At 50.9% G+C, this 26097-nt stretch overlaps 1 protein-coding gene across 1 annotated transcript in view; it reads left to right on the top strand.

Annotated features, from left to right (window-relative positions):
- PWP2 (PWP2 small subunit processome component) overlaps positions 1 to 26097 on the top strand; it is a 308991-nt gene that overhangs the window by 271434 nt on the left and 11460 nt on the right. The window contains exon 19 of the mRNA XM_030203767.1: positions 17495 to 17645. Coding sequence (XP_030059627.1) covers positions 17495 to 17645 — 151 coding nt within the window. The remainder of the gene's footprint in view (positions 1 to 17494; positions 17646 to 26097) is intronic.

Consider the following 26097-nt stretch of genomic DNA (forward strand, 5'->3'; position numbering starts at 1 on the left):
GTACTCGTACCGGATGACCTGCCGGTCGGGGGGAGGTTGAAAGCTTTTCACCAAAGGTGGCCTCTCATAACCTCCGACCAGTGGGTTCTCCAAATAGTGCGGTGCGGATACACCCTGAATTTGATCTCCACCCCGCCAAATTGCCCACCGGGAGCCCAATCCTTCAGCTCCCATCACAAGCAGGTACTTGCAGAGGAACTCTCCGCCCTTCTCAGCGCCAATGCGGTCGAGCCCGTGCCACCCGGGCAGGAAGGGCAGGGATTCTATTCCAGGTACTTCCTTGTGGAAAAGAAAACAGGGGCGATGCGCCCCATCCTAGACCTGAGAGGCCTGAACAAATATCTGGCCCAAGAGAAGTTCAGGATGCTTTCCTTGGGCACCCTTCTACCCATGATTCAGAAAGACAATTGGCTATGTTCCCTGGATTTAAAGGACGCTTACACTCACATCCTGATACAGACAGTATCTCCGATTCCGTCTGGGGACACGGCACTTTCAGTATTGTGTGCTGCCCTATGGGCTCGCCTCTGCACCACGGGTGTTCACGAAGTGTCTCGTGGTGGTTGCGGCATATCAACGCAAGCTGGGGGTGCACGTGTTCCCGTATCTCGACGATTGGCTAGTCAAGAGCACCTCAGAGGCAGGAGCTCTTCGGTCCATGCAGTGCACTATTCACCTTCTGGAGCTGCTGGGGTTTGTGATAAATTACCCGAAGTCCCATCTCCAGCCAGTCCAATCTCTGGAATTCATAGGAGCTCTGCTGAATTCTCAGACAGCTCAGGCCTTTCTTCCCGAAGCAAGGGCGCAGAATCTCCTGTCCCTCGCTTCCCAGACCAGAGCGTCTCAGCAGGTCACAGCTCTGCAGATGTTGAGACTCCTGGGTCATATGGCCTCCATGGTTCATGTGACTCCCATGGCTCGCCTTCACATGAGATCTGCTCAATGGACCCTAGCTTCCCAGTGGTGCCAAGCTACCAGGAATCTAGAAGATGTCATCCGCCTGTCTTTCAGTTGCCGCAATTCGCTGCACTGGTGGACGATTCGGACCAATTTGACCCTGGGACGTCCATTCCAAATTCCGCAGCCCACGAAGGTGCTGGCGACGGATGCATCTCGCCTGGGGTGGGGAGCTCATGTCGATGGGCTCCACACCCAGGGACTGTGGTTCCTCCAAGAACAAGATCTTCAGATCAACCTCCTGGAGCTCCGAGCGGTCTGGAACGCACTGAAGGCCTTCAGAGATCGGCTGTCCTACCAAATCATCCAAATTCGGACAGACAATCAGGTTGCAATGTATTATATCGACAAGCAGGGGGGCACCGGATCTCGCCCCCTGTGTCAGGAAGCCGTTAGGCTTGCCAGTTCGGCATGCTTCTCCAAGCCACATACCTGGCAGGCGTAAACAACAGTCTGGCCGACAGGCTGACCAGAGTCATGCAACCGCACGAGTGGTCGCTCCATTCCAGAGTGGTACGCAAGATCTTCCGAGAGTGGGGCACCCCCTCGGTGGACCTTTTCGCCTCTCAGACCAACCACAAGCTGCCTCTGTTCTGTTCCAGACTACAGGCACACGGCAGACTGGTGTCAGATGCCTTTCTCCTCCATTGGGGGAACGGCCTCCTGTATGCTTATCCTCCCATACCTTTGGTGGGGAAGACCTTACTGAAGCTCAAGCAAGACCACGGCACCATGATTCTGATAGCGCCTTTTTGGCCCCGTCAGATCTGGTTCCCTCTACTTCTGGAGTTGTCCTCCGAAGAATCGTGGAGATTGGAGTGTTTTCCGACTCTCATTTCGCAGAACGACGGAGCGCTTCTGCACCCCAACCTTCAGTCTCTGGTTCTCACGGCCTGGATGTTGAGGGCGTAGATTTTGCTTCGTTGGGTCTGTCTGAGGGTGTCTCCCGTGTCTTGCTTGCCTCTAGAAAGGATTCCACTAAAAAGAGTTACTTTTTCAAGTGGAGGAGGTTTGTCGTTTGGTGTGAGAGCAAGCCCCTACAACCTCGTTCTTGTCCTGCACAGAACCTGCTTGAATACCTTCTGCACTTATCAGAGTCTGTTCTCAAGACCAATTCAGTAAGGAATCACCTCAGTGCGATTAGTGCTTACCATCATCGTGTAGAGGGTAAAGCCATCTCTGGAGAGCCTTTAGTTGTTCGATTTATGAGAGACTTGCTTTTGTCAAGGCCTCCTGTCAAGCCTCCTGCAGTGTCATGGGATCTCAACGTCGTCCTCACACAGCTGATGAAACCTCCTTTTGAGCCACTGAATTCTTGCCATTTGAAGTACTTGACCTGGAAGGTCATTTTCTTGGTGGCAGTTACTTCAGCTCGTAGAGTCAGTGAGCTTCAAGCCCTGGTAGCTCATGCTCCTTATACCAAATTTCATCATAACAGAGTAGTACTCCGCACTCACCCTAAGTTCCTGCCAAAGGTGGTGTCGGAGTTCCATCTTAACCAGTCAATTGTCTTGCCAACATTCTTTCCCAGACCGTATACCCGCCCTGCTGAACGTCAGTTGCACACATTGGACTGCAAGCAAGCATTGGCCTTCTATCTGGAGCGGACACAGCCCCACAGACAGTCCGCCCAATTGTTTATTTCTTTGAACCCCAATAGGAAGGGGGTCGCTGTCGGGAAACGTGCCATCTCCAATTGGCTAGCAGATTGCATTTCCTTCACTTACGCCCAGGCTGGGCTGGCTCTTGAGGGTCATGTCATGGCTCATAGTGTTAGAGCCATGGCAGCGTCAGTGGCCCACTTGAAGTCAGCCACTATTGAAGAGATTTGCAAGGCTGCGACGTGGTCATCTGTCCACACATTCACATCACATTACTGCCTCCAGCAGGATACCCGACGCGACAGTCGGTTCGGGCAGTCGGTGCTGCAGAATCTGTTTGGGGTTTGAATCCAACTCCACCCTCCAGGACTCGATTTATTCTGTTCAGGCTGCACTCTGTTAGTTGTTCTTCGTAGGTCAATTTCTGTTATGCCCTCGCCATTGCGAGGTTCAATTGACCTGGGTTCTTGTTTTGAGTGAGCCTGAGAGCTAGGGATACCCCAGTCGTGAGAACAAGCAGCCTGCTTGTCCTCGGAGAAAGCGAATGATACATACCTGTAGCAGGTGTTCTCCGAGGACAAGCAGGCTGCTTGTTCTCACGATTGGGTGACGTCCGCGGCAGCCCCCACCAACCGGAAGAAGCTTCGCGCGCGGTCCGCACGCAGGGCACGCCCACCGCGCATGCGCGGCCGTCTTCCTGCCAGTCTTTTCTTTTCCGCGCTGGAGAGAGTCGTGCGTCGCCGCTCTCTCTGTCAGCCCCGGAAAACCGTCGCGTTGTCCGCGAATTCGCTTATTTTTTGTTTGTTGCCGCGCGCTTCAAACCTTTTTTTCCTTTTCTAAAAAAAAAAAAAAGGAAGAGAACGCGCTGAATTTTCCCTCGTTTTCTAGCGAGGGCGTCGCGTTGCGGCCTTGTGGCCACGCGGTCACTTTATTTTTCGAGGTGTGATTTACCGCCACCATCGACGACTTTAACTTCGCCGACGCGATTTTTCCGTCGATGTCCTCGAAGGTCCCGAGTGGATTTAAGAATTCTCCGAGGACAAGCAGGCTGCTTGTTCTCACTGATGGGTGACGTCCACGGCAGCCCCTCCAATCGGAACACTTTACTAGCAAAGGCCTTTGCTAGTCCCCGCGCGCTCATGCACACCGCGCATGCGCGGCCATCTTCCCGCCCGAACCGGCTCGTGTTCGTCAGTCTTCTTTTGTCCGCGCTCGGTACAGTCGTGTTTTCGCCGTGTCGTGCCCCGCAAAGTCGACCTCGCGCGTTCTTCGTGTTGTTTTCAAAAAAAAAAAAATCCATTCTGTGTGTGGAAAGAGACTCTTCAGTCTTTTTTCCCCCCGCTATTTCCAGCTTTTTTGCCCCAGTAAGTTTTCTTTCGTCGTCGGGGTAGGCCGCTTTTAGGCCTCGGGTCGAAGTTTTCTTCCCCTTGTTTTTTGGGTGCCTTTTCCGCCATTTCGACTTTTGATCTCGCCGGCGTGATTTTTCCGCCCATGACATCGAAGTCTCCCAACGGCTTCAAGAAGTGCACCCAGTGCGCCCGGGTCATCTCGCTCACTGACAGGCACGCGTCGTGTCTTCAGTGCTTGGAGGCTGGGCACCGCCCGCAGGCCTGTAGTCTGTGTTCCCTTTTGCAAAAGCGGACTCAGGTAGCGAGATTGGCCCAGTGGAACGTTTTGTTCTCGGGCTCTTCGTCGGCATCGGCACCGGGGGTATCGAGTGCATCGACGTCTTCAGCGTCCAGAGCTTCATCCTCGGCCGCCAGTGCATCGAGGCATCGGCCCTCTGCATCGGCGCTGAGACATCGGACAGCTGCATCGACGTCGGTGGTACCGGGACCTCGTCGGCTGATGTCGTCGGACGGTGGTGCTTCGTCTGGAGTGCAGATGAGGGCTGTCCATTCCCCTGCTGGTGGCGGTGAGCCTTCGGGTGGGTCTCCCCCTACCCTGAGGGCTCCTTCGGTACAGCCCCCTCGAGACCGACCTCCTTCGGCCTCGGCCCCGAGGAAGCGACGGTTGGATTCTACGCCCTCCTCGTCGGTGCCGGGAAGCTCCGGTGACATGCTTCGTCCAAAGAAGTCGAAGAAGCATCGTCACCGGTCTCCTTCCCGTGTCGGCACCGAGAGCTCTGGGTCGCCGAGGGAGTCGGCACCCAGTAGGCATCGGCACCGAGAGGACCGCTCACCCTCTGTCCAGGAAGTGTCGATGCGCTCCACTCTGGACAGCCCGGAACAGCCTCCATGCCCGGAACAGGTTCTGACGTCGACGCCTGCATCGACATCCATGCCTTTCTCTGCAGCCACTCTGAACGAGAGCCTCCGGGCCGTTGCGCCCTACCCCTCCGGTACCGGCGGTGCTTGCGCCACCGGTACCGTCGAGTGTGGCGCCGGCTGGTCCATCGCCCGAGGTGAGGTCTTCGGTGCCGCGTGCGGTACCGGCTGCCGTCGCCTCCCAGGAAGGCTCCCCGACTACGTCGGCGGAGGGAGCTTCGCCGATGCGGGCGAGGGAGTCTACCTCTCGACGCCCCCATCGTGGACGTGGCTCCACGGAGTCGAGTCGGGCGAGGTTGCAGACACAGGTCCGTGAACTTGTGTCTGACACCGAGGGTGAGGCCTCGTGGGAAGAGGAAGAAGACCCCAGATATTTCTCTGACGAGGAGTCTGAAGGTCTTCCTTCCGATCCCACTCCCTCTCCTGAGAGGCAGCTTTCTCCTCCCGAGAGTCTGTCTTTTGCTTCCTTTGTCCGGGAGATGTCTACGGCCATCCCCTTCCCGGTGGTTGTGGAGGACGAGCCCAGGGCTGAAATGTTTGAGCTCCTGGACTATCCTTCTCCACCTAAGGAAGCGTCCACAGTACCCATGCATCATGTCCTCAAAAAGACATTGCTGGCGAACTGGACCAAGCCTCTAACTAATCCCCACATTCCCAAGAAGATCGAGTCCCAGTACCGGATCCATGGGGACCCAGAGCTGATGCGCACTCAGTTGCCTCATGACTCTGGAGTTGTGGATTTGGCCCTATAGAAGGCTAAGAGTTCTAGGGAGCATGCTTCGGCGCCCCCGGGCAAGGACTCTAGAACCTTAGACTCCTTTGGGAGGAAGGCCTACCATTCTTCTATGCTCGTGGCCAAAATTCAGTCCTACCAGCTCTACACGAGCATACACATGCGGAACAATGTGCGGCAGTTGGCGGGCTTGGTGGATGCGCTCCCCCCTGAGCAAGCCAAGCCTTTTCAGGAGGTGGTCAGGCAGCTGAAGGCGTGCAGAAAATTCCTGGCCAGAGGGGTGTATGACACCTTTGATGTTGCGTCCAGGGCCGCTGCTCAAGGTGTGGTGATGCGCAGACTCTCATGGCTGCGTGCCTCCGACCTGGAGAATAGAATCCAGCAGCGGATTGCGGACTCGCCTTGCCGTGCGGATAATATTTTTGGAGAGAAGGTCGAACAGGTGGTAGAGCAGCTCCACCAGCGGGACACCGCATTCAACAAGTTCTCCCGCCAGCAGCCTTCAGCATCTACCTCTACAGGTAGAAGATTTTTCGGGGGAAGGAAGACTGTTCCCTACTCTTCTGGCAAGCGTAGGTACAATCCTCCTTCTCGACAGCCTGCGGCCCAGGCTAAGCCCCAGCGCGCTCGCTCTCGTCAGCAGCGTGCGCCTCAGCAAGGCCCCTCGGCTCCCCAGCAAAAGCAAGGGACGAGCTTTTGACTGGCTCCAGCAGAGCATAGCCGACATCCATGTGTCAGTGCCGGGCAACCTGCCAGTCGGAGGGAGGTTGAAAGCTTTTCACCAAAGGTGGCCTCTCATAACCTCCGATCAGTGGGTTCTCCAAATAGTCCGGCAAGGATACACCCTCAATTTGGCCTCCAAACCTCCAAATTGTCCACCGGGAGCTCAGTCTTACAGCTTCCAGCACAAGCAGGTACTTGCAGAGGAACTCTCCGCCCTTCTCAGCGCCAATGCGGTCGAGCCCGTGCCATCCGGGCAAGAAGGGCTGGGATTCTATTCCAGGTACTTCCTTGTGGAAAAGAAAACAGGGGGGATGCGTCCCATCCTAGACCTAAGGGCCCTGAACAAATATCTGGTCAAAGAAAAGTTCAGGATGCTTTCCCTGGGCACCCTTCTTCCCATGATTCAGGAAAACGATTGGCTATGCTCTCTGGACTTAAAGGATGCCTACACACACATCCCGATACTGCCAGCTCACAGGCAGTATCTGCGATTTCAGCTGGGCACACGTCACTTCCAGTACTGTGTGCTACCCTTTGGGCTCGCCTCTGCGCCCAGGGTGTTCACAAAGTGCTTGGCTGTAGTAGCAGCGACACTTCGCAGGCTGGGGGTGCACGTGTTCCCATATCTCGACGATTGGCTGGTGAAGAACACATCCGAGGCAGGAGCCCTGCAGTCCATGCAGATGACTATTCGCCTCCTGGAGCTACTGGGGTTTGTGATAAATTATCCAAAGTCCCATCTTCTCCCAGTGCAGAAACTCGAATTCATAGGAGCTCTGCTGGATTCTCGAACGGCTCGCGCCTATCTCCCAGAGGCGAGAGCCAACAACTTGTTGTCCCTCGTCTCGCGGGTGCGAGCGTCACAGCAGATCACAGCTCGGCAGATGTTGAGATTGCTGGGCCACATGGCCTCCACAGTCCATGTGACTCCCATGGCCCGCCTTCACATGAGATCTGCTCAATGGACCCTAGCTTCCCAGTGGTTTCAGGCTGCTGGGGATCTAGAAGACGTGATCCACCTGTCCATGAGTTTTCTCAAATCCCTGTATTGGTGGACGATTTGGTCCAATTTGACTCTGGGTCGTCCTTTCCAAATTCCTCAGCCACAAAAAGTGCTGACCACGGATGCGTCTCTCCTGGGATGGGGAGCTCATGTCGATGGGCTTCACACCCAAGGAAGCTGGTCCCTCCAGGAATGCGATCTGCAGATCAATCTTCTGGAGTTGCGAGCGATCTGGAACGCTCTGAAGGCTTTCAGAGATCGGCTGTCCCACCAAATTATCCAAATTCAGACAGACAACCAGGTTGCCATGTACTACGTCAACAAGCAGGGGGGCACCGGATCTCGCCCCCTGTGTCAGGAAGCCGTCAGCATGTGGCTCTGGGCTCGCCGTCACGGCATGGTGCTCCAAGCCACATATCTGGCAGGCGTAAACAACAGTCTGGCCGACAGGTTGAGCAGGATTATGCAACCTCACGAGTGGTCGCTCAATTCCCGTGTAGTGCGACAGATCTTCCAGGTGTGGGGCACCCCCTTGGTAGACCTCTTCGCATCTCGAGCCAACCACAAAGTCCCTCAGTTCTGTTCCAGGCTTCAGGCCCACGGCAGACTGGCATCGGATGCCTTCCTCCTGGACTGGGGGGAAGGTCTGCTGTATGCTTATCCTCCCATACCTCTGGTGGGGAAGACTTTGTTGAAACTCAAGCAAGACCGAGGCACCATGATTCTGATTGCTCCTTTTTGGCCGCATCAGATCTGGTTCCCCCTTCTTCTGGAGTTGTCCTCCGAAGAACCGTGGAGATTGGAGTCTTTTCCGACCCTCATCACACAGGACGAAGGGGCACTTCTGCATCCCAACCTCCGGTCCCTGGCTCTCACGGCCTGGATGTTGAGAGCGTAGACTTTGCCTCTTTGGGTCTGTCAGAGGATGTCTCCCGCATCTTGCTTGCTTCCAGGAAAGATTCCACTAAGAGGAGTTACTTCTTTCTATGGAGGAGGTTTGCCGTCTGGTGTGACAGCAAGGCCCTAGATCCTCACTCTTGTCCTACACAGACCCTGCTTGAATACCTTCTGCACCTGTCTGAGTCTGATCTCAAGACCAACTCTGTAAGGGTTCACCTTAGTGCAATCAGTGCATACCATTACCGTGTGGAAGGTAAGCCGATCTCAGGACAGCCTTTAGTTGTTCGCTTCATGAGAGGTTTGCTTTTGTCAAAGCCCCCTGTCAAGCCTCCTACAGTGTCATGGGATCTCAATGTCGTTCTCACCCAGCTGATGAAACCTCCTTTTGAGCCACTGAATTCCTGCCATCTGAAGTACTTGACCTGGAAGGTCATTTTCTTGGTGGCAGTTACTTCAGCTCGTAGAGTCAGTGAGCTTCAGGCCCTGGTAGCCCAGGCCCCTTACACCAAATTTCATCACAACAGAGTAGTCCTCCGCACTCACCCTAAGTTCTTGCCAAAGGTTGTGTCGGAGTTCCATCTGTACCAGTCAATTGTCTTGCCAACATTCTTTCCCCGTCCTCATTCCTGCCCTGCTGAACGTCAGCTGCACACATTGGACTGCAAGAGAGCATTGGCCTTCTATCTGGAGCGGACACAGCCCAACAGACAGTCCGCCCAATTGTTTCTTTTGATCCCAATAGGAGGGGAGTGGCTGTTGGGAAACGCACCATATCCAATTGGCTAGCAGATTGCATTTCCTTCACTTACGCCCAGGCTGGGCTGGCTCTTGAGGGTCATGTCACGGCTCATAATGTTAGAGCCATGGCAGCGTCGGTAGCCCACTTGAAGTCAGCCTCTATTGAAGAAATTTGCAAAGCTGCAACGTGGTCATCTGTCCACACATTCACATCTCATTACTGCCTGCAGCAGGATACCCGACGCGACAGTCGGTTCGGGCAGTCAGTTCTTCAGAACCTGTTTGGGCTTTAGGATCCAACTCCACCCCCCGAGGGCCCTGTTTGTTCTGTTCCAGGCTGCACTCTCAGTTAGTTGGTAAATTGTTTAGGTCAATCTCAGTTATGTCCTCGCCGTTGAAAGGTCCAATTGACCATGGTTGTTGTTTTGAGTGAGCCTGGGGTCTAGGGATACCCCATCAGTGAGAACAAGCAGCCTGCTTGTCCTCGGAAAAAGCGAATGCTACATACCTGTAGAAGGTATTCTCCGAGGACAGCAGGCTGATTGTTCTCACAAACCCGCCCGCCTCCCCTTTGGAGTTGTGTCTTCCCTTGTTTTGTCTTGCTACATATGGGACTGACGAACACGAGCCGGTTCGGGCGGGAAGACGGCCGCGCATGCGCGGTGCGCATGAGCGCGCGGGGACTAGCAAAGGCCTTTGCTAGTAAAGTGTTCCGATTGGAGGGGCTGCCGTGGACGTCACCCATCAGTGAGAACAATCAGCCTGCTGTCCTCGGAGAATACCTTCTACAGGTATGTAGCATTCGCTGTGTGGTCGGTGCGGCCGGCCTATCTCGCAGACCGACACCCACGCTTGGTGCCTCCAGTGCCTCGGGCCGGAGCACAATATCAAGTCATGTTCTTTGTGTCTTGGTCTCCGGAAACGGACTCAGGTTGCGAGGCAAGTTCTTCGGGACCGTCTTTTTGGAACTTGCGCCGGCCCCTCGACGTCGACCTTGACGGCATCGGTATCGACAGCCGGTTCTTCGGTACCGGTATCGGTGCCCGCGAAGTCAGCACCAATGGCTTCGACCCCAGGAGTACAGGTCCCGTCGGCCCACCGGTCCTCCTGTGACGGTAGGGGTGAGAGGCCGCGTGGGCAATCGGCCCCGGTCACTCCCTCTGCTCCTGGCCCTCGGGACTGAACCCTGTCCGACCCGGCCCCTCGAGACCGAGGGGGATCGACCTCCTCCTTCTCCGTTCCACCTGGCGCCGATGACGGGCACCGCAAAAAACAGAAGAAACACCGTCATCGGTCCCCATCGGTGCGCCCGGCCCTCGGTGCCGGAGAGGATTCGCCGCTGAAGCGTCCGCGTCGAGAAGAAAAGTCCCCTCGGTAGTGGAGGTACCGACACGTCAGGGTCCCAGCACTTCGGTGCAGTCTCCTGGACCCGAACAGCTTCCGGCACCGACCCTTCTACCGGCCCCCCCGTCTTTTCCGACAGCGGGCCTGGACGAGTGCCTCCGAGCCATCCTTCCGGGGATCCTGGAAGGGCTGATGCGCCAGGCTGTGCCGGTGCCGGGGGTGCTTGCGCCCCCAGCGCCGTTGACTGTGGCGCCGGCGAGCTCTAGCCCGGTGCCGGGGCCTTCGACACCGCCGCCGCTTGCGGCGCCGGTCTCGACCGCCACGCAGGTGGAGTCCCCGTCGACGTCGATGGAGGGAGGTTCGTCCCCGCCAGCGCGGGAGTCCACCGCTCGACGACACCGAGGCCTCGGTGCCTCGATGTCGAGCCGGGCCCGGTTGAGGACTCAGCTGCATGAGCTTATGTCCGATACCGAGGAACAGGCCTCGTGGGGGGAAGAGGAGGACCCCAGATATTTCTCCTCAGAGGAGTCTGTGGGCCTTCCCTCTGACCCCACGCCTTCACCAGAGAGGAAGCTCTCGCCTCCTGAGAGCCTCTCCTTTGCCTCCTTTGTTAGGGACATGTCTATATGCATTCCCTTCCCCGTGGTCTCTGTGGATGAGCCGAGGGCTGAGATGCTCGAGGTCCTCGACTGTCCATCACCACCTAGAGAGTCCTCCACGGTACCGTTGCACAATGTCCTTAAGGAGACACTGCTTCGGAACTGGATGCGACCATTATCTAATCCCACCATCCCCAAGAAAGCAGAGTCCCAGTATAGAATCCACTCGAACCCAGAGTTAATGCGGCCCCAATTGCCTCATGACTCAGCGGTCGTGGATTCTGCTCTCAAGAGGGCACGGAGTTCGAGGGATACCGCCTCGGCGCCCCCGGGGCGGAAGTCTCGCACTCTGGACTCGTTTGGGAGGAAGGCCTACCAATCTTCCATGCTCGTGACCCGCATCCAATCTTACCAGCTCTACACGAGCATCCACATGCGGAACAATGTGAAGCAACTGGCGGACCTGGTTGACAAGCTCCCGCCGGAGCAGTCCAGGCCTTATCAGGAGGTGGGCAGGCAGCTGAAGGCGTGCAGAAAGCTCCTATCCAGGGGTATCTATGACACCTGTGACGTGGCATCTCGTGCTGTGGCCCAAGGGATAGTGATGCGCAGGCTCTCATGGCTGCGTGCCTCTGACCTGGACAACCGCACCCAGCAGAGACTAGTCGACGTCCCTTGCCGGGGGGATAATATTTTTGGTGAGGTCGAGCAGCTGGTGGACCAACTGCATCAGCGGGAGACCGCCCTTGACAAGCTCTCCCACCGGGCGCCTTCAGCACCCACCTCAGCAGGTGGACGTTTTTCCCGGGCCCGGCAGGCTGTGCCCTATTCTTTTGCCAAGCGTAGGTACACCCAGCCGGCCCGAAGGCCTCGTCAGGCACAGGGACAGCCCCAGCGCGCTCGTTCTCGTCAACAGCGTGCGCCTAAGCAGCCCCCTGCGCCTCCACAGCAAAAGCCGGGGACGGGCTTTTGACTGGATCCACGGGAACATAGCTGCCCTCAAAGTGTCCGTACCGGACGATCTGCCGGTCGGAGGGAGGTTAAAAATTTTTTCACCAAAGGTGGCCTCTCATAACCTCCGACCAGTGGGTTCTCCAAATAGTGCGGTGCGGATACGCCCTGTATTTGGCCTCCCTGCCACCAAATTGTCCTCCGGGAGCTCAATCCTTCAGCTCCCATCACAAGCAGGTACTTGCAGAGGAACTCTCCGCCCTTCTCAGCGCCAATGCGGTCGAGCCCGTACCACCCGGGCAGGAAGGGCAGGGATTCTATTCCAGGTACTTCCTTGTGGAAAAGAAAACAGGGGGGATGCGTCCCATCCTAGACCTGAGAGGCCTGAACAAATTCCTGGTCAAAGAAAAGTTCAGGATGCTTTCCTTGGGCACCCTTCTGCCAATGATTCAGAAAAACGATTGGCTATGTTCCCTGGATTTAAAGGACGCATACACTCACATCTCGATACTGCCAGCTCACAGTCAGTATCTCAGATTCCGCCTGGGCGCACGGCACTTTCAGTATTGTGTGCTGCCCTTTGGGCTCGCCTCTGCCCCACGGGTGTTTACAAAGTGCCTCGTGGTGGTAGCGGCGTATCTACGCAAGCTGGGAGTGCACGTATTCCCATATCTCGACGATTGGCTGGTCAAGAACACCTCGGAGGCAGGAGCCCTCCGGTCCATGCAGTGCACTATTCAACTTCTGGAGCTGCTGGGGTTTGTGATAAATTACCCAAAGTACCATCTCCAGCCAACACAGTCTCTGGAATTCATAGGAGCTCTGCTGAATACCCAGACGGCTCGGGCCTTCCTTCCTGAAGCGAGGGCCAACAACCTCCTGTCCCTGGCTTCGCAGACCAGAGCGTCCCAGCAGGTCACAGCTCGGCAGATGTTGAGACTTCTGGGTCATATGGCCTCCACAGTCCATGTGACTCCCATGGCTCGTCTTCACATGAGATCTGCTCAATGGACCCTAGCTTCCCAGTGGTTCCAAGCCACCGGGAATCTAGAAGATGTCATCCGCCTCTCCACCAGTTGCCGCACTTCACTGCTCTGGTGGACCATTCGGACCAATTTGACCCTGGGACGTCCATTCCAAATTCCTCAGCCCACGAAAGTGCTGACGACGGATGCATCTCGCCTGGGGTGGGGAGCTCATGTCGATGGGCTTCACACCCAGGGTCTGTGGTCCCTCCAGGAAAAGGATTTGCAGATCAACCTCCTGGAGCTCCGAGCAATCTGGAACGCACTTGAAGGCTTTCAGTGATCGGCTGTCCTACCAAATTATTCAAATTCGGACAGACAATCAGGTTGCAATGTATTACACCAACAAGCAGGGGGGCACCGGATCTCGCCCCTTTTGTCAGGAAGCCGTCGGGATGTGGCGCTGGGCTTGCCAGTTCGGCATGCTCCTCCAAGCCACATACTTGGCAGGTGTAAACAACAGTCTGGCCGACAGACTGAGCAGAGTCATGCAACCGCACGAGTGGTCGCTCCATTCCAGAGTGGTACGCAAGATCTTCCGAGAGTGGGGCACCCCCTCGGTGGACCTTTTCGCCTCTCAGACCAACCACAAGCTGCCTCTGTTCTGTTCCAGACTTCAGGCACACGGCAGGCTAGCGTCGGATGCCTTTCTCCTTCATTGGGGGACCGGCCTCCTGTATGCTTATCCTCCCATACCTTTGGTGGGGAAGACCTTGCTGAAGCTCAAGCAAGACCGCGGCACCATGATTCTGATAGCGCCCTTTTGGCCCCGTCAGATCTGGTTCCCTCTTCTTCTGGAGTTGTCCTCAGAAGAACCGTGGAGATTGGAGTGTTTTCCGACTCTCATTTCGCAGAACGACGGAGCGCTTCTGCACCCCAACCTTCAGTCTCTGGCTCTCACGGCCTGGATGTTGAGGGCATAGACTTCGCTGCGTTGGGTCTGTCGGAGGGTGTCTCCCGTGTCTTGCTTGCCTCCAGGAAGGATTCCACTAAAAAGAGTTACTTTTTCAAGTGGAAGAGGTTTGTCGTTTGGTGTGAGAGCAGGGCCCTAGAACCTCGTTCTTGCCCTGCACAGAACCTGCTTGAATACCTTCTGCCCTTATCAGAGTCTGGCCTCAAGACCAACTCAGTAAGGAATCACCTTAGTGCGATTAGTGCTTACCATTATCGTGTGGAAGGTAAAGCCATCTCTGGAGAGCCTTTAGTCGTTCGATTCATGAGAGGCTTGCTTTTGTCAAAGCCCCCTATCAAGCCTCCTGCAGTGTCATGGGATCTCAACGTCGTCCTCACCCAGCTGATGAAACCTCCTTTTGAGCCACTGAATACCTGCCATCTGAAGTACTTGACCTGGAAGGTCATTTTCTTGGTGGCAGTTACTTCAGCTCGTAGGGTTAGTGAGCCTCAAGCCCTGGTAGCTCATGCTCCATATACCAAATTTCATCACAACAGAGTAGTGCTCCGCACCCACCCAAAGTTCCTGCCGAAGGTGGTGTCGGAGTTCCATCTTAACCAGTCAATTGTCTTGCCAACATTCTTCCCCAGGCCTCATACCCGCCCTGCTGAACGTCAGTTGCACACATTGGACTGCAAGAGAGCATTGGCCTTCTACTTGGAGCGGACACAGCCTCACAGACAGTCCGCCCAATTGTTTGTTTCTTTCGACCCTAACAGGCTAGGGGTCGCTGTCGGGAAACGCACCATCTCCAATTGGCTAGCAGATTGCATTTCCTTCACTTACGCCCAGGCTGGGCTGGCTCTTGAGGGTCATGTCACGGCTCATAGTGTTAGAGCCATGGCAGCGTCAGTGGCCCACTTGAAGTCAGCCACTATTGAAAAGATTTGCAAGGCTGCGACGTGGTCATCTGTCCACACATTCACATCACATTACTGCCTCCAGCAGGATACCCGACGCGACAGTCGGTTCGGGCAGTCGGTGCTGCAGAATCTGTTTGGGGTTTAAATGCAACTCCACCCTCCAGGACCCGAATTTATTCTGGTCAGGCTGCACTCTGTTAGTTGTTCTTCGTAGGTCAATTTCTGTTATACCCTCGCCGTTGCGAGGTTTCATTGACCTGGGTTCTTGTTTTGAGTGAGCCTGAGAGCTAGGGATACCCCAGTCGTGAGAACAAGCAGCCTGCTTGTCCTCGGAGAAAGTGAATGATACATACCTGTAGCAGGTGTTCTCCGAGGACAGCAGGCTTTGTTCTCACCTACCCTCCCTCCTCCCCTTTGGAGTTGCGTTTTCATCTTTTTTGCTTGTCATTCAACTGGCGGGAACGGTCGCGCATGGGCGGGAAGACGGCCGCGCATGCGCGGTGGGCGTGCCCTGCGTGCGGACCGCCCGCGAAGCTTCTTCCGGTTGGGGGGGGCTGCCGCGGACGTCACCCAGTCGTGAGAACAATCAGCCTGCTGTCCTCGGAGAACACCTGATACAGGTATGTATCATTCGCTTTTTCCCAAGGCCTCAAGCTCACAAAAGTGAACAGATTGTGCATGCACTGGACTCTTGAGAGAGCACTAGTTTAGTGATTGACAGTGTGGTTCATAGGCGCCCCGTATAAGAGGCTTTTGGAGGCTAAGCCTCTCCAGCCCGCCCCACCCACCGCTGCCTGCTGTACCTTTAAATATTATATTTTTGCTGGAGTCGCAGGCAGCGCCGGCATTGAAGGCATCAGCAGGCTCATCACGGTTCCAGCAGCCTTCCCTCGCAAGTCGGATGATGGCTCCGCCCTCGTAGAAACAGGAAATACATCAGAAGAGGGCGGAGCCATCATCCGACTTGCGAGGGAAGGCTGCTGGAACCGCGATGAGCCTGCTGATGCCTTCAATGCCGGCGCTGCCCGCGACTCCAGCAAAAATATAATATTTAAAGGTACGGCGGGGGGGGGGGGCAGGAAGGAAACGAGGGCAGACGGGAGAGGAGGGTTGCTGCACATGGTGGATGAAGGGGAGAGGAGGGTTGCTGGACATGGGTGGATGGAGGGGAGGGGAGAGGAGGGTTGCTGCACATGGTGGATGAAGGGGAGAGGAGAGGGCAGGGGAGAGGAGGGTTGCTGGACATGGGTGAATGGAGGGGAGGGGAGAGGAGGGTTGCTGCACATGGTGGATGAAGGGGAGAGGAGGGTTGCTGGACATGGGTGGATGGAGGGGAGAGGAGGGTTGCTGCACATGGTGGATGAAGGGGAGAGGAGAGAGCGGGGAGAGGAGAGTTGCTGGACATGGGTGGATGGAGGGGAGTGTGGGGGGAGAGGAGGGTTGCTGGACATGGAGGGGGAGGGAGGAGTGAGGAAGGAGATGAGATGACAGAAAAGGAAGAGAGTAGAAAAACTGCACATGGATGAAGAAAATAGGCAAAAGCTGGATCCACTGGACAGTCAAGTTTGCGGAGGACCCAGCTTTTACTTACGGATGTAGGACAAGAAATGAAGAAGAAAGGCGGAAAGTAAACAAATAAATGGAAAGGAAGCCCTGGAATCGGAGTTAAGAGGACAGATAGCAGCAGAATTGGCTACTGGGCCAGCACAATCAGAAAAACAAAGTCACCAGACAACAAAGGTAGAAAAGATCATTTTATTTTCATTATAGTGTTTGGAATATGTCCACTTTGAGAATTAGGTGTTCAACATTAAACGTTTATTTACTTATTTATGACATTTTATCCCACATTAAACATGAATTAGGATGTTTTGTGGCTCTACATGAGAATTGTGATATTATGATCCCTTGTTTCAATATTGTTGACTGTCTGCATTTTCCGTATGGGTGGTATATTGGTGTATTAGGTTCTGCCCAGTGTAATATTTATGGTACAGTAAGGGTCAGAGTGTGTTTTTGCACAAAGTTGTGCATAGTGTTTTGCAGTTGAGCGATTGTGGTTAGTATATGCTTTGAGCAACCACTTTATTCTTCGACATATGATAGATACATAACTAATATCTAAATTTAATAAAAGGTATTAATTGTGACATTTATTTTTTTTTATTTTTTTTTCTGTGTGTGATCAGACAATTATGGATTTAAGCTCCACCCCTGGCCCCACCCCTAACCCCACCCCCTTTAGCCTCCCCAAACAGTTGGGCCATCGACCGCCTATGGTGTGGTTGTGTTCTTTTCAATCTACTCAACTTTTCATATCCTTTGATCCTAACAGATTAGGAACTGCAGTAGCTAAGAGAACTTTGTTAAACTGGCTAGCAAATTGTATATTACACTGCTTACAGTTGACAGGTTTGAAACTGATGCAATAAAAGCACATCAAGTCAGAGCAATGGCTTTTGGTTAAAATATTAGCATTGCATTGGGGACATCCATTCATACCTTTATATTTTACTACTGTCTGAACAATATGTCTCAAAGGGAAGCATCTTTAGAAGGATTTTAATAAATCAGTTCTCCCCTCTACATCCCCATCTGGGTTGCCAAGGAGCCTAAGAATCAAATGAAATTAGGGCACCCCCTCAGGTATGAGATTCTCCACTTGTATGTGTCATTTATCATGCAGTTTACAGAAATCTCCATTACAGGAAAGTAATGGTTCTTTATCTGTCTAAGGCTGAGAATGTAGGTGTACATTTTTATATGCCTCAGGGTACAAGGACAAATGTACAGTGCTCTCATATACATTAAATGTCTTTTCTTGCTGTTTTTCTGCAGTCGATGTTGTCTGTTCTTCCCTCCCGGAGCTGTATGTGGAGAAGGTTTTGCAGTTTTTGGCTTCTGCCTTGGAGACATCTCGGCATCTAGAGTTCTATCTGACTTGGACCCAACAGTTGCTTGTGCTGCATGGACAGAAGCTAAAGACAAGGTTAGTGACCTGCAGAATGAAAGTAAAAATGTTGGAAGACTAATTTTTTGCCACTGCAGGTAGCTGGCAGACCAGCAGGAGACTTATTCTGGGCTTGGAAACCAATGTTTTTGTGAAATTCCCTTTAAATGTTTATGGCTGGCCTGTACCTTGTACATCTCTTTCCTTTCATAATTTGCAAGTGCAAAGTGGAGGAGTGGCCTAGTGGTTAGGGTGGTGGACTTTGGTCCTGGGGAACTGAGAAACTGAGTTTGATTCCCGGCACAGGCAGCTCCTTGTGACTCTGGGCAAGTCACTTAACCCTCCATTGCCTGCCGCATTGAGCCTGCCATGAGTGGGAAAGTGTGGGGTACAAATGTAATTTAAAAAAAAAAAACTGTGCAGAGAAAATAAGGTTTCAAAAGGAAATCTGGCATGTATTTTAGCTGGCTTGTCTTGACTTCTCCCATTTTCTCCACAAGGAGGTTTCCATGTGATTATAAAAGATGTTTTTCTTGCAGAAATGATCTTGAAAACTGTCCCTAAAATGTTGTCCTTGTAGGAATTACATAAAATGTAGAGATTGGAATTGAGACATCCATGTCAGAATGTTCTCAATTCTGGCGGTATTTTAGAAAAATACTGTTAAATAACAGGTTCCAATCACATACCTTAAAATACACCAGATAAATCAAAACAAATTCCTGGTAATATCATAAAAGAAATAATTTATTCTAACTTATAATTAACACAAATACAAAATTTAAAACAATGTAGTCTAAATACCAATTAACCCACTATCATTAACAATCCCATCAGATTGATCTTATCTCAGTATTCATCTTCACCTATCACTCATAAGGACAGTTGAAGCCCCACACTGTTCAGGTTTCAAAATACTTGAAGCTTGATCATTAGTTATTCATATCCAACTGATATGCAAGTCCAGTTAAAAATTCCACAAAATTCTTCTTGCAGACATCTTTGACACTCCCAATGATTCCCCAGATGAATAGGTAAATTAGTCTCCCACTGATGATCACAGGGGTACAGCACACATCCCCAATATATACATACAGAACAGTACTCTATACAGACTGTATTTCACACTCTTCTTCAGGAAGGCTGTATTGATGCAGAACCTTTCTTAAAATGATCTGCAGGACTGCACATATTTGCCGGCACATGCTGCAGGAGCAGCCATTTTAGAAACATACATGTGGATAAAATGAACAACACAATCCCAGCAGCTTCCACATGGAAGTAGTGCCACTTCCATATTAGTTGCCCCATTTTACTAGCTTACATGTGTAAATCCCACCAATTAAGTAGTGAAGCCACAATTGTATTTTTGGTTTCATTTTGGAGATGTTGATAAACCACAGGAGATTAAGGAGAATTATTCCCTTAATCCCTCATGTATAGCTCTGGCCAAAAGGAACACTTAACTTTTTAAATTTCAAGTTTTATTAAAGGCTTACTATCCTGCCTATCAAAGCAAATGTCTAGGCAGCTTACATACTAAGAGTTACATCAAAACAATTTTATTTTTTTTTCTTACATTTGTACCCTGCGCTTTCCTACTCATAGCAGGTTCAATGCGGCTTACATATTATATACAGGAAGCAGTTCTGCGGGGATCCCGTGGGGATGGAAGCAGTTCCTATGGGGTTCCCGTGGGGACGGAAGCAGTTCCTGTGGGGTTCCTGTGGAAGTGTATGCTGCACTTGCGCTAGCCTCTCACCGAGTACCAAGTTCTTTGAGTGCTGTCTCCTCCTCCTCCTCCCTCTTTGCTTTAACAGCACAGATGTGGAAAGCCTCCATTAAGGAGGTGGTAGAGATACAAATGGTGGCAAAATTCAAAAAGGCATGGGATGAATACAGAGGATCTCTATTTAGAAAATGGAAGTTATAAAAAACCTAAACTTAAATGGCTGCATGTGTGTGGATGTTTTGCATAACATTTACATGGTGACTCTGGCTGTGATGAATTAGGGCCGATACTGGGAGACCTGTACGGTCTGTGTCTCATATATGGCAATCTGGTTTTGGATGGGCTGGAAAGGGTTTAGACAGAAACTTTAGCGGCTGGAATATGAGGACAGTTCTGGACAGACTTTTACGGTCTGTGCCCTGCAAATTAGAAGATGAATAGGCTGGAGTGGGCTTTGAGGGCAACTCCAGCAGTTGGAAAATAAAGATAGGGCCAGGCGGACTTCTATGGTCTATGTCCCAGAAACACCACAGAAAGACCGTAATCAAGTATATAATATCACATTCATTGTTGATTTAATCATGAATTGATAATGATTGTGACTATTGGGCAGACTGGATGGACCGATCTGGTTTTTATCTGCTATCATTTACTATTACTATTAATCCTCTCTGCTTCCAGGCTGATGCGCAGACCTCAGCTCTGACATAAGCATGAGCATCAGATGTCACCTGACCTACTGGCACGTGCATGTGGTGATCTCTTAGCACACAGTGCCAGTGAATCAGAGAAGTCTTATATGTGCGCACCAGTGTGTTCCAGCTTCCGTTCCTTCCTTGCCTGCAGTGCTGCGACTCAAACCCGTTGAACTCTGTATTGTAAATGCATATAGCACTAATGAAAATACATGTATATTTGATGCTACTTAGAAGGCAAGGTTAGTTCATAAATATAAACACATCAAAAAGCACCATCACAGTGGGAATGTACACTTGAGTGGCACTTTATACATTGATGTTATAAAAAGCTGCAGTGCATGTGTGTGTGTGCAGTGCATTCTTATAAACTTAGACACATACTCCCAGATTCTATATAGCCCACCTTGGCACCAAAATCAGCGCAGATTCTATAACAATGCGTGTAATTTAACAAGCTAATGAACGCTGATAACAGCATTTAACAAGCAATAATGAGCACTAATTGGCACTGTTACGAATTTAGGCACACAACTCAATAACACCTATGTTTACTAAGCGGCGCTATGGGCGCGTTAGCGTTTTTAACACGCGTACATGATTTACGCGCATTAAACGCTAATGCAACCATAGAAATGTATAGGTGCGTTAGCGTTTAACGCGCCTTAAATTTACAGGTGCGTTAAAAATGCTAATGCATTTTAGTAAACATACCCTCAAGTGCATTCTGTCACGATGTGTGCAGAACTTCTAATGCGTGCAGGCAAAAGGGGCGTGGTTATGGGTAGGGAAAAGGTTGTTTTGAGGGCATTCAGAAATCTACACGCCTAGTTATAGAATATGGCCCAGTGCGCCTAAATCTATGTGCCGGGATTTACTCAACTTTTTCTTTGATGTAAATGGACGTGCATGGATTTAGACACTGAAATATCAGCTAAGTGTATTCTATAATCAGCGCCTAAATCTAGGCACTGATTCTAGGATACACTTAGTCGGCACTGATTTCAGCACAAATTTTTTTCTTTTTTAGGCACTATATATAGAATCTCCCCTGTAGGGACAAAAAATTAGAGAGCCTTTCTCATAAAGGCACAATTTGGCCCCAGGGAGATGGATTTGGTACTTGAAAAGGTATGCAAATCTCCACCATCAAGTATTTTTTCAACCCCAAGTTCCCAAAGACTGTTCAGTTGGGGGTTTGTGTGACTTAAAGTAGATATGAAAACTGATAGAGAATTTTAAAGAGAATAGCACGTATACTTCATAGGACCACTGGACCCATGCTTAGAATATACTTGCTTTGTGTACATATTAAATTCTATGTGTTGCTGTCTATGGGCCCTGTTTATTAAGCTGCAGTGTAGGTGCGCAAACGTTTTAGCTAAAAATTAGCAAGCGCTAACACTAGAGACACCCATAGGAATGTAATGAGTGTCTCTATTGTTAGTGTGCGTTAAAAAGTTAGCATGGCTTAGTAAACAGGGCCCTATATGTGCCAATTGTATTGCCCTCTCGACCAAATTCCCCCTGATCATTTCTCATCTTGAAGTGTCACCTGCACAATTCCCCCCCCCCTCCCCCCCAGTAAATTCTTACATTTTCATGGCTCAACCTGGCTATCCCAGCAATTTTCCAGAGGGTAATTGGTAAGTGGGAATTATCGAGGCGGCCTTTGCACGTTATAAGACGACTCAGAAAGATGAAGACAGGAGAGAATACTTAAATAAGCAGAGAGAAGCTGGAAAGGCTATCAGGAAAGCGAAGCGGCAAATAGAGGAAAAGATAGCTAATACGGTAAAATTGGGGGACAAGACCTTTTTCAGATATGTAAGTGACAAGAGGAAGTACCATAATAGCATTGAGAGGCTCAAAGCTGAGAGAGAGAAATATGTGGAAGATGATAAAGCTGAACTGCTTAACGATTATTTTAGCTCTGTGTTCACGAATGAAAGACCGGGGGTAGGTCTGCAGAAAACAAAGGCTAAAGGGGATGGATGTATGGTAGACCAAGACCCCGTTTACGGAGGACTGTGTTCATGAGGAGCTTGCCAAACTAAAAGTAGACAGAGCGATGGGGACTGACGGGATACACCCGAGGGTGCTTAAGGAACTCAGAGAAGTTCCACTGACAGACCTCTTCAGTGCTTCCTTAAAAACTGGAGTGGTCCCGGTGGACTGGAGAAGGGCGGATGTGGTTCCTTTGCACAAGAGTGGAAGTAAGGAGGAGGTTGGGAATTACAGACCTGTCAGTCTGACCTCAGTGGTGAGTAAGCTAATGGAAACGCTTCTGAAGAAGAGGATTGTGAGATTTCTTGAACTACATGGAATGCGGGACCCGAAGCAGCATAGCTTCACTAGTGGCAGGTCGTGTCAGACGAATCTGTCTTCTTTGACTGGCTGACCAAACAGTTGGATGTGGGAGGGGCTTTTGATGTGGTATACTTGGATTTCAACAAAGCCTTTGACACTGTTCCGCAAAGGCAACTGATAAATAAATTGAATGGGAACTAGAGTAACTGATTGGGTTAAAAAATGGTTGAATGGTAGGAGTCAGAGGGCAGTAGTAAATGGAGCTTGCTCTGAAGAAAAGGATGTCATCAGTGGAGTACCGCAGGGATCGGTCCTAGGGCCGGCTCTTTTTAACGTCTTTGTGAGCGATATTGCGGAAGGGCTGTCTGGTAAGGTTGCCTCTTTGCGGATGATACTAAACTCTGCAACAGGGTGGACACCCTGAAGGGTATGAATGACATGAGGAAGGACCTAGCGAAGCTAGAGGAATGGACCGATATTTGGCAACTAAGGTTTAATCCCAAAAAATGCAGGGTCATGCACTTGGGTCGCAAAATTCCAAGGGAACGGTACAGTATAGGGGGTGAAGTGCTTCAGTGTGCGAAGGAAGAGCGGGACTTGGGGGTGATTGTGTCTGATGACCTTAAAAGCTTTCAAACAGGTAGAAAAGGTGACGGCCATAGCCAGAAGGATTCTTGGGTGCATAAAGAGAGGCATGACTAGCAGGAAAAAGGAGGTGATAGTGCCGTTGTATAAGTCTGTGGTGAGGCCCCTTTTGGAGTACTGCGTGCAGTTCTGGAGACCGAACCTATGGAAAGATATAAACAGGATGGAGTCGGTCCAGAGGGCAGCTACGAAATTAGTAAGCGGTCTTGAATGCAAAAATTATAGGGGCAGGCTTATGAACCTCAACATGTATACGCTGGAAGAGAGGAGGGAGAGGAGACATGATAGAAACTTTTAAATATCTCAAGGGCATTTATGTACAAGAAGGAGAGCTCTGGAATGAGGAGGCATATGACAAAGTTAAGAGGGAATAGGCTTAGGAATAACCTAAGGAAGTACTATTTCACAGAAAGGGTGGTGGAGGTGGTGGAGTCTAGGACCGTTCCAGAATTTAAAAAGGCGTGGGATAAGTATGTGGGATCGCTTAGGAACAGGAAGAATTGGGGGTTACAGAGGATGGGCAACTGGATGGGTCATATGGCCTTTATCTGCCGTCATGTTTCTATGTTTCTAACTACCTAGAGCCGTAGGAACACCACAGGTCACAGTTTAACTAAATTGAAATCAGCAAGCTACACATTCTCTGAAATCAACCAGTCAAATGCTGGCAGGTTAGTCTACCTGAGTATCATCTAGCAAGATGATGAGAAAACAAGAGACAGATAAAGGAAAACAGTAGTCTATAAAAATTGCTGCCTACAGGAAAAATGAAATGGAACCAAAGGATATAATTCCTCAAAAGCCAATTTAGGTCAAAGCTGGTGGTAGCTAGTTACCATCCGGCAAGGTCTTGGGACCTTGGTCATTGAATTTTCATGGAATGGCTCATTGGAATTTTTTTTTTACTCTTATTTCTTCCATTTTAGGTGGGACCAGGCTGGGATATGATGCCATGAGCCTTCATTTGCACTATCTTGGAGGATTTTTTCACAAATTTGCTATTCCTGTCTTATGCTTTAGTAGCTATCAGTCATCTAGGTGTCATGCCACACAGTGGCCACAATCCCACCCACGTGCTAGGACTGTGAAGGCTGCAGCATCCTCAACCTACCCTGGAACTAAACTAGGAGCCTGTGCACAACCGTTAGCACAGTGTTTTTCAACCAGTGTACTGCAGCACATTGGTGTGCCAAGAGCAGGGGCGGCCTGACCGTTCTGGCAACCGAGCATTGCCTGAGGACCCAGAGCACCAAGGGGCCCAGTTCCTCCCCCTTCATGAACCAGCATGTCTCCCACTCTCCTCCCTCCCCCTGCCCCAGTCTGTCTTAAACTGTGTCTTCCAAGGAGGTTCCTTGACAGCAGCAGCAGTAATTCACAGCCATTACTTGCACCCTGTTGGAGTCTCTCTTCTGCTGCAATCCACCCCCCTTCTGATCCAACATCCTATTTATACTAGACCGAGACAAAAGAGAGACTCTGAGGCTGCAAACAGCTGCTGTGAATTACTGCTGCTGCCAGGGAACTTCCTTGAAGATGCGGTTTAAGGTAGATGAGGGGTTGGAGAGAGGCTGCACTTGGGGTGGAAGGGGAAAGGAAGAAAGAGAAAAATGCTGGAACCATGAGGAGGGGGAGGAAAGGGAAGGGAGGGAAGACAAGGAAAAATGCTGAACCTGTGGGAGGGGAAGGGAAGAAATTGAAAAATATTTGACCTGAGGCGTGGAGGGAAGTTAAGAAAGAAAGAGAGAAAAGCCATGGACGAGAGGTAGGGGATGGATCCGAGAAAAGGAGGGGAAAAGTGATGGACCTGTGGGGGAAAGAGGGAAGAAAGAGAGAAGTGATGAACTAAAGGGGGAGGGAAGAAATGATGGATCCAAGGGGTGGAGGGGGAAGAAAGAGAAATGATGGACCTGAAGGTGGAAGGGAGAGAAAAATATGTTGGGCCACAGGGGCAGGGAGGGAAGAGAGTGGAAGAGATGTTGGGCTACAGAGGCAGGGAGAGAGGAAGAGATTTGGACCACAGAGGCAGGGAGGGGCAGGAGAGAAATGATATAGGGAGATACTGGGGGTGGGTAGAGGGAAGAAGCATGCAGATGTCAGTCTACAAAGGAGCAAGGGAGGGTGGGATGGAGGCCCAACAAATGGGGGATGGAGAGAGGAAGAGGGAGGGGAGAAACTGGGAATGATGGAACCATGAGAGAGAAATCTTGGTGGGTTTGTCAAGGAGATGATTTTAAGGAGGATATGTACAGAGGGTAAAAATGCGGTAATGGGGAGTAAAGGAAAAATGGAAGGGATTAGGAGGCAAGGGAAGGAATGAGTTGGGAACTGGGAGAGCTAGGGGTGAGAGGAGGAGATGGAAATTTGATAGGCAGTTGAAAAGTAAAAAGAAGTAGATAGAGGACTGCAGGGTGAGAAAGCAGTTGAAATCAGAGTTGATAGGCAGAAAAAGGAAGGGAGTAAAGAGCTACAACAGAAAGAAATGTAATAAGGGAATGGAACAAGACAGGAGGAGCGAAGAGACATGAGAAATGGACAGCAGCCACTGGAAAAAGCAGAAGACAGAAAGGAAAGCAAAAAAGAAAAATTAAGATCAACGTGATGGGAAAAATGTCTAGACAACAAAGATAGAAAAAAGTGTTTTATTTTGAATTTATTAACTGTTAGTTTAGGAAATGCACATCATGGATGTCTTTGTATTATGTTCATTATAAAAGGAAATGCATTTCTATTTTTATATCTCCCATGTTGAAGTACATGCCTAATTTGACTTCTTGGAATTCCCCGTTCAATTTTTTCTCTTTATATCTCTATTTCTGATTTGTGATCCCATTCTGTATTTCATGAAGGTCTGTCTGTGTTTTGTATGTGACTGAGGTACAGTATACTATGGGCGTGTAGCTTCTGTGTAGAGATCTGTAGTTGTCCTGTTGCAGGAATGGATGCATGAATTACCCCTATTGTTAGCAGAACCTGTGGTACTTCAGGAGTCAAGCAGCACACACCAGAATGAGGGAGAAATCTTCTTTATTTGCCAGCAAACAAAGCAGGACATCAGTTCTAGCTCTCTTCTCTCTCTCTCAGCTCTCTGGATGTTATGGCTTCTGTCTCA

This window comes from Microcaecilia unicolor, chromosome 5 (genome assembly GCF_901765095.1).
Source record: "Microcaecilia unicolor chromosome 5, aMicUni1.1, whole genome shotgun sequence".
Classification (NCBI taxonomy): Eukaryota; Metazoa; Chordata; class Amphibia; order Gymnophiona; family Siphonopidae; genus Microcaecilia; species Microcaecilia unicolor.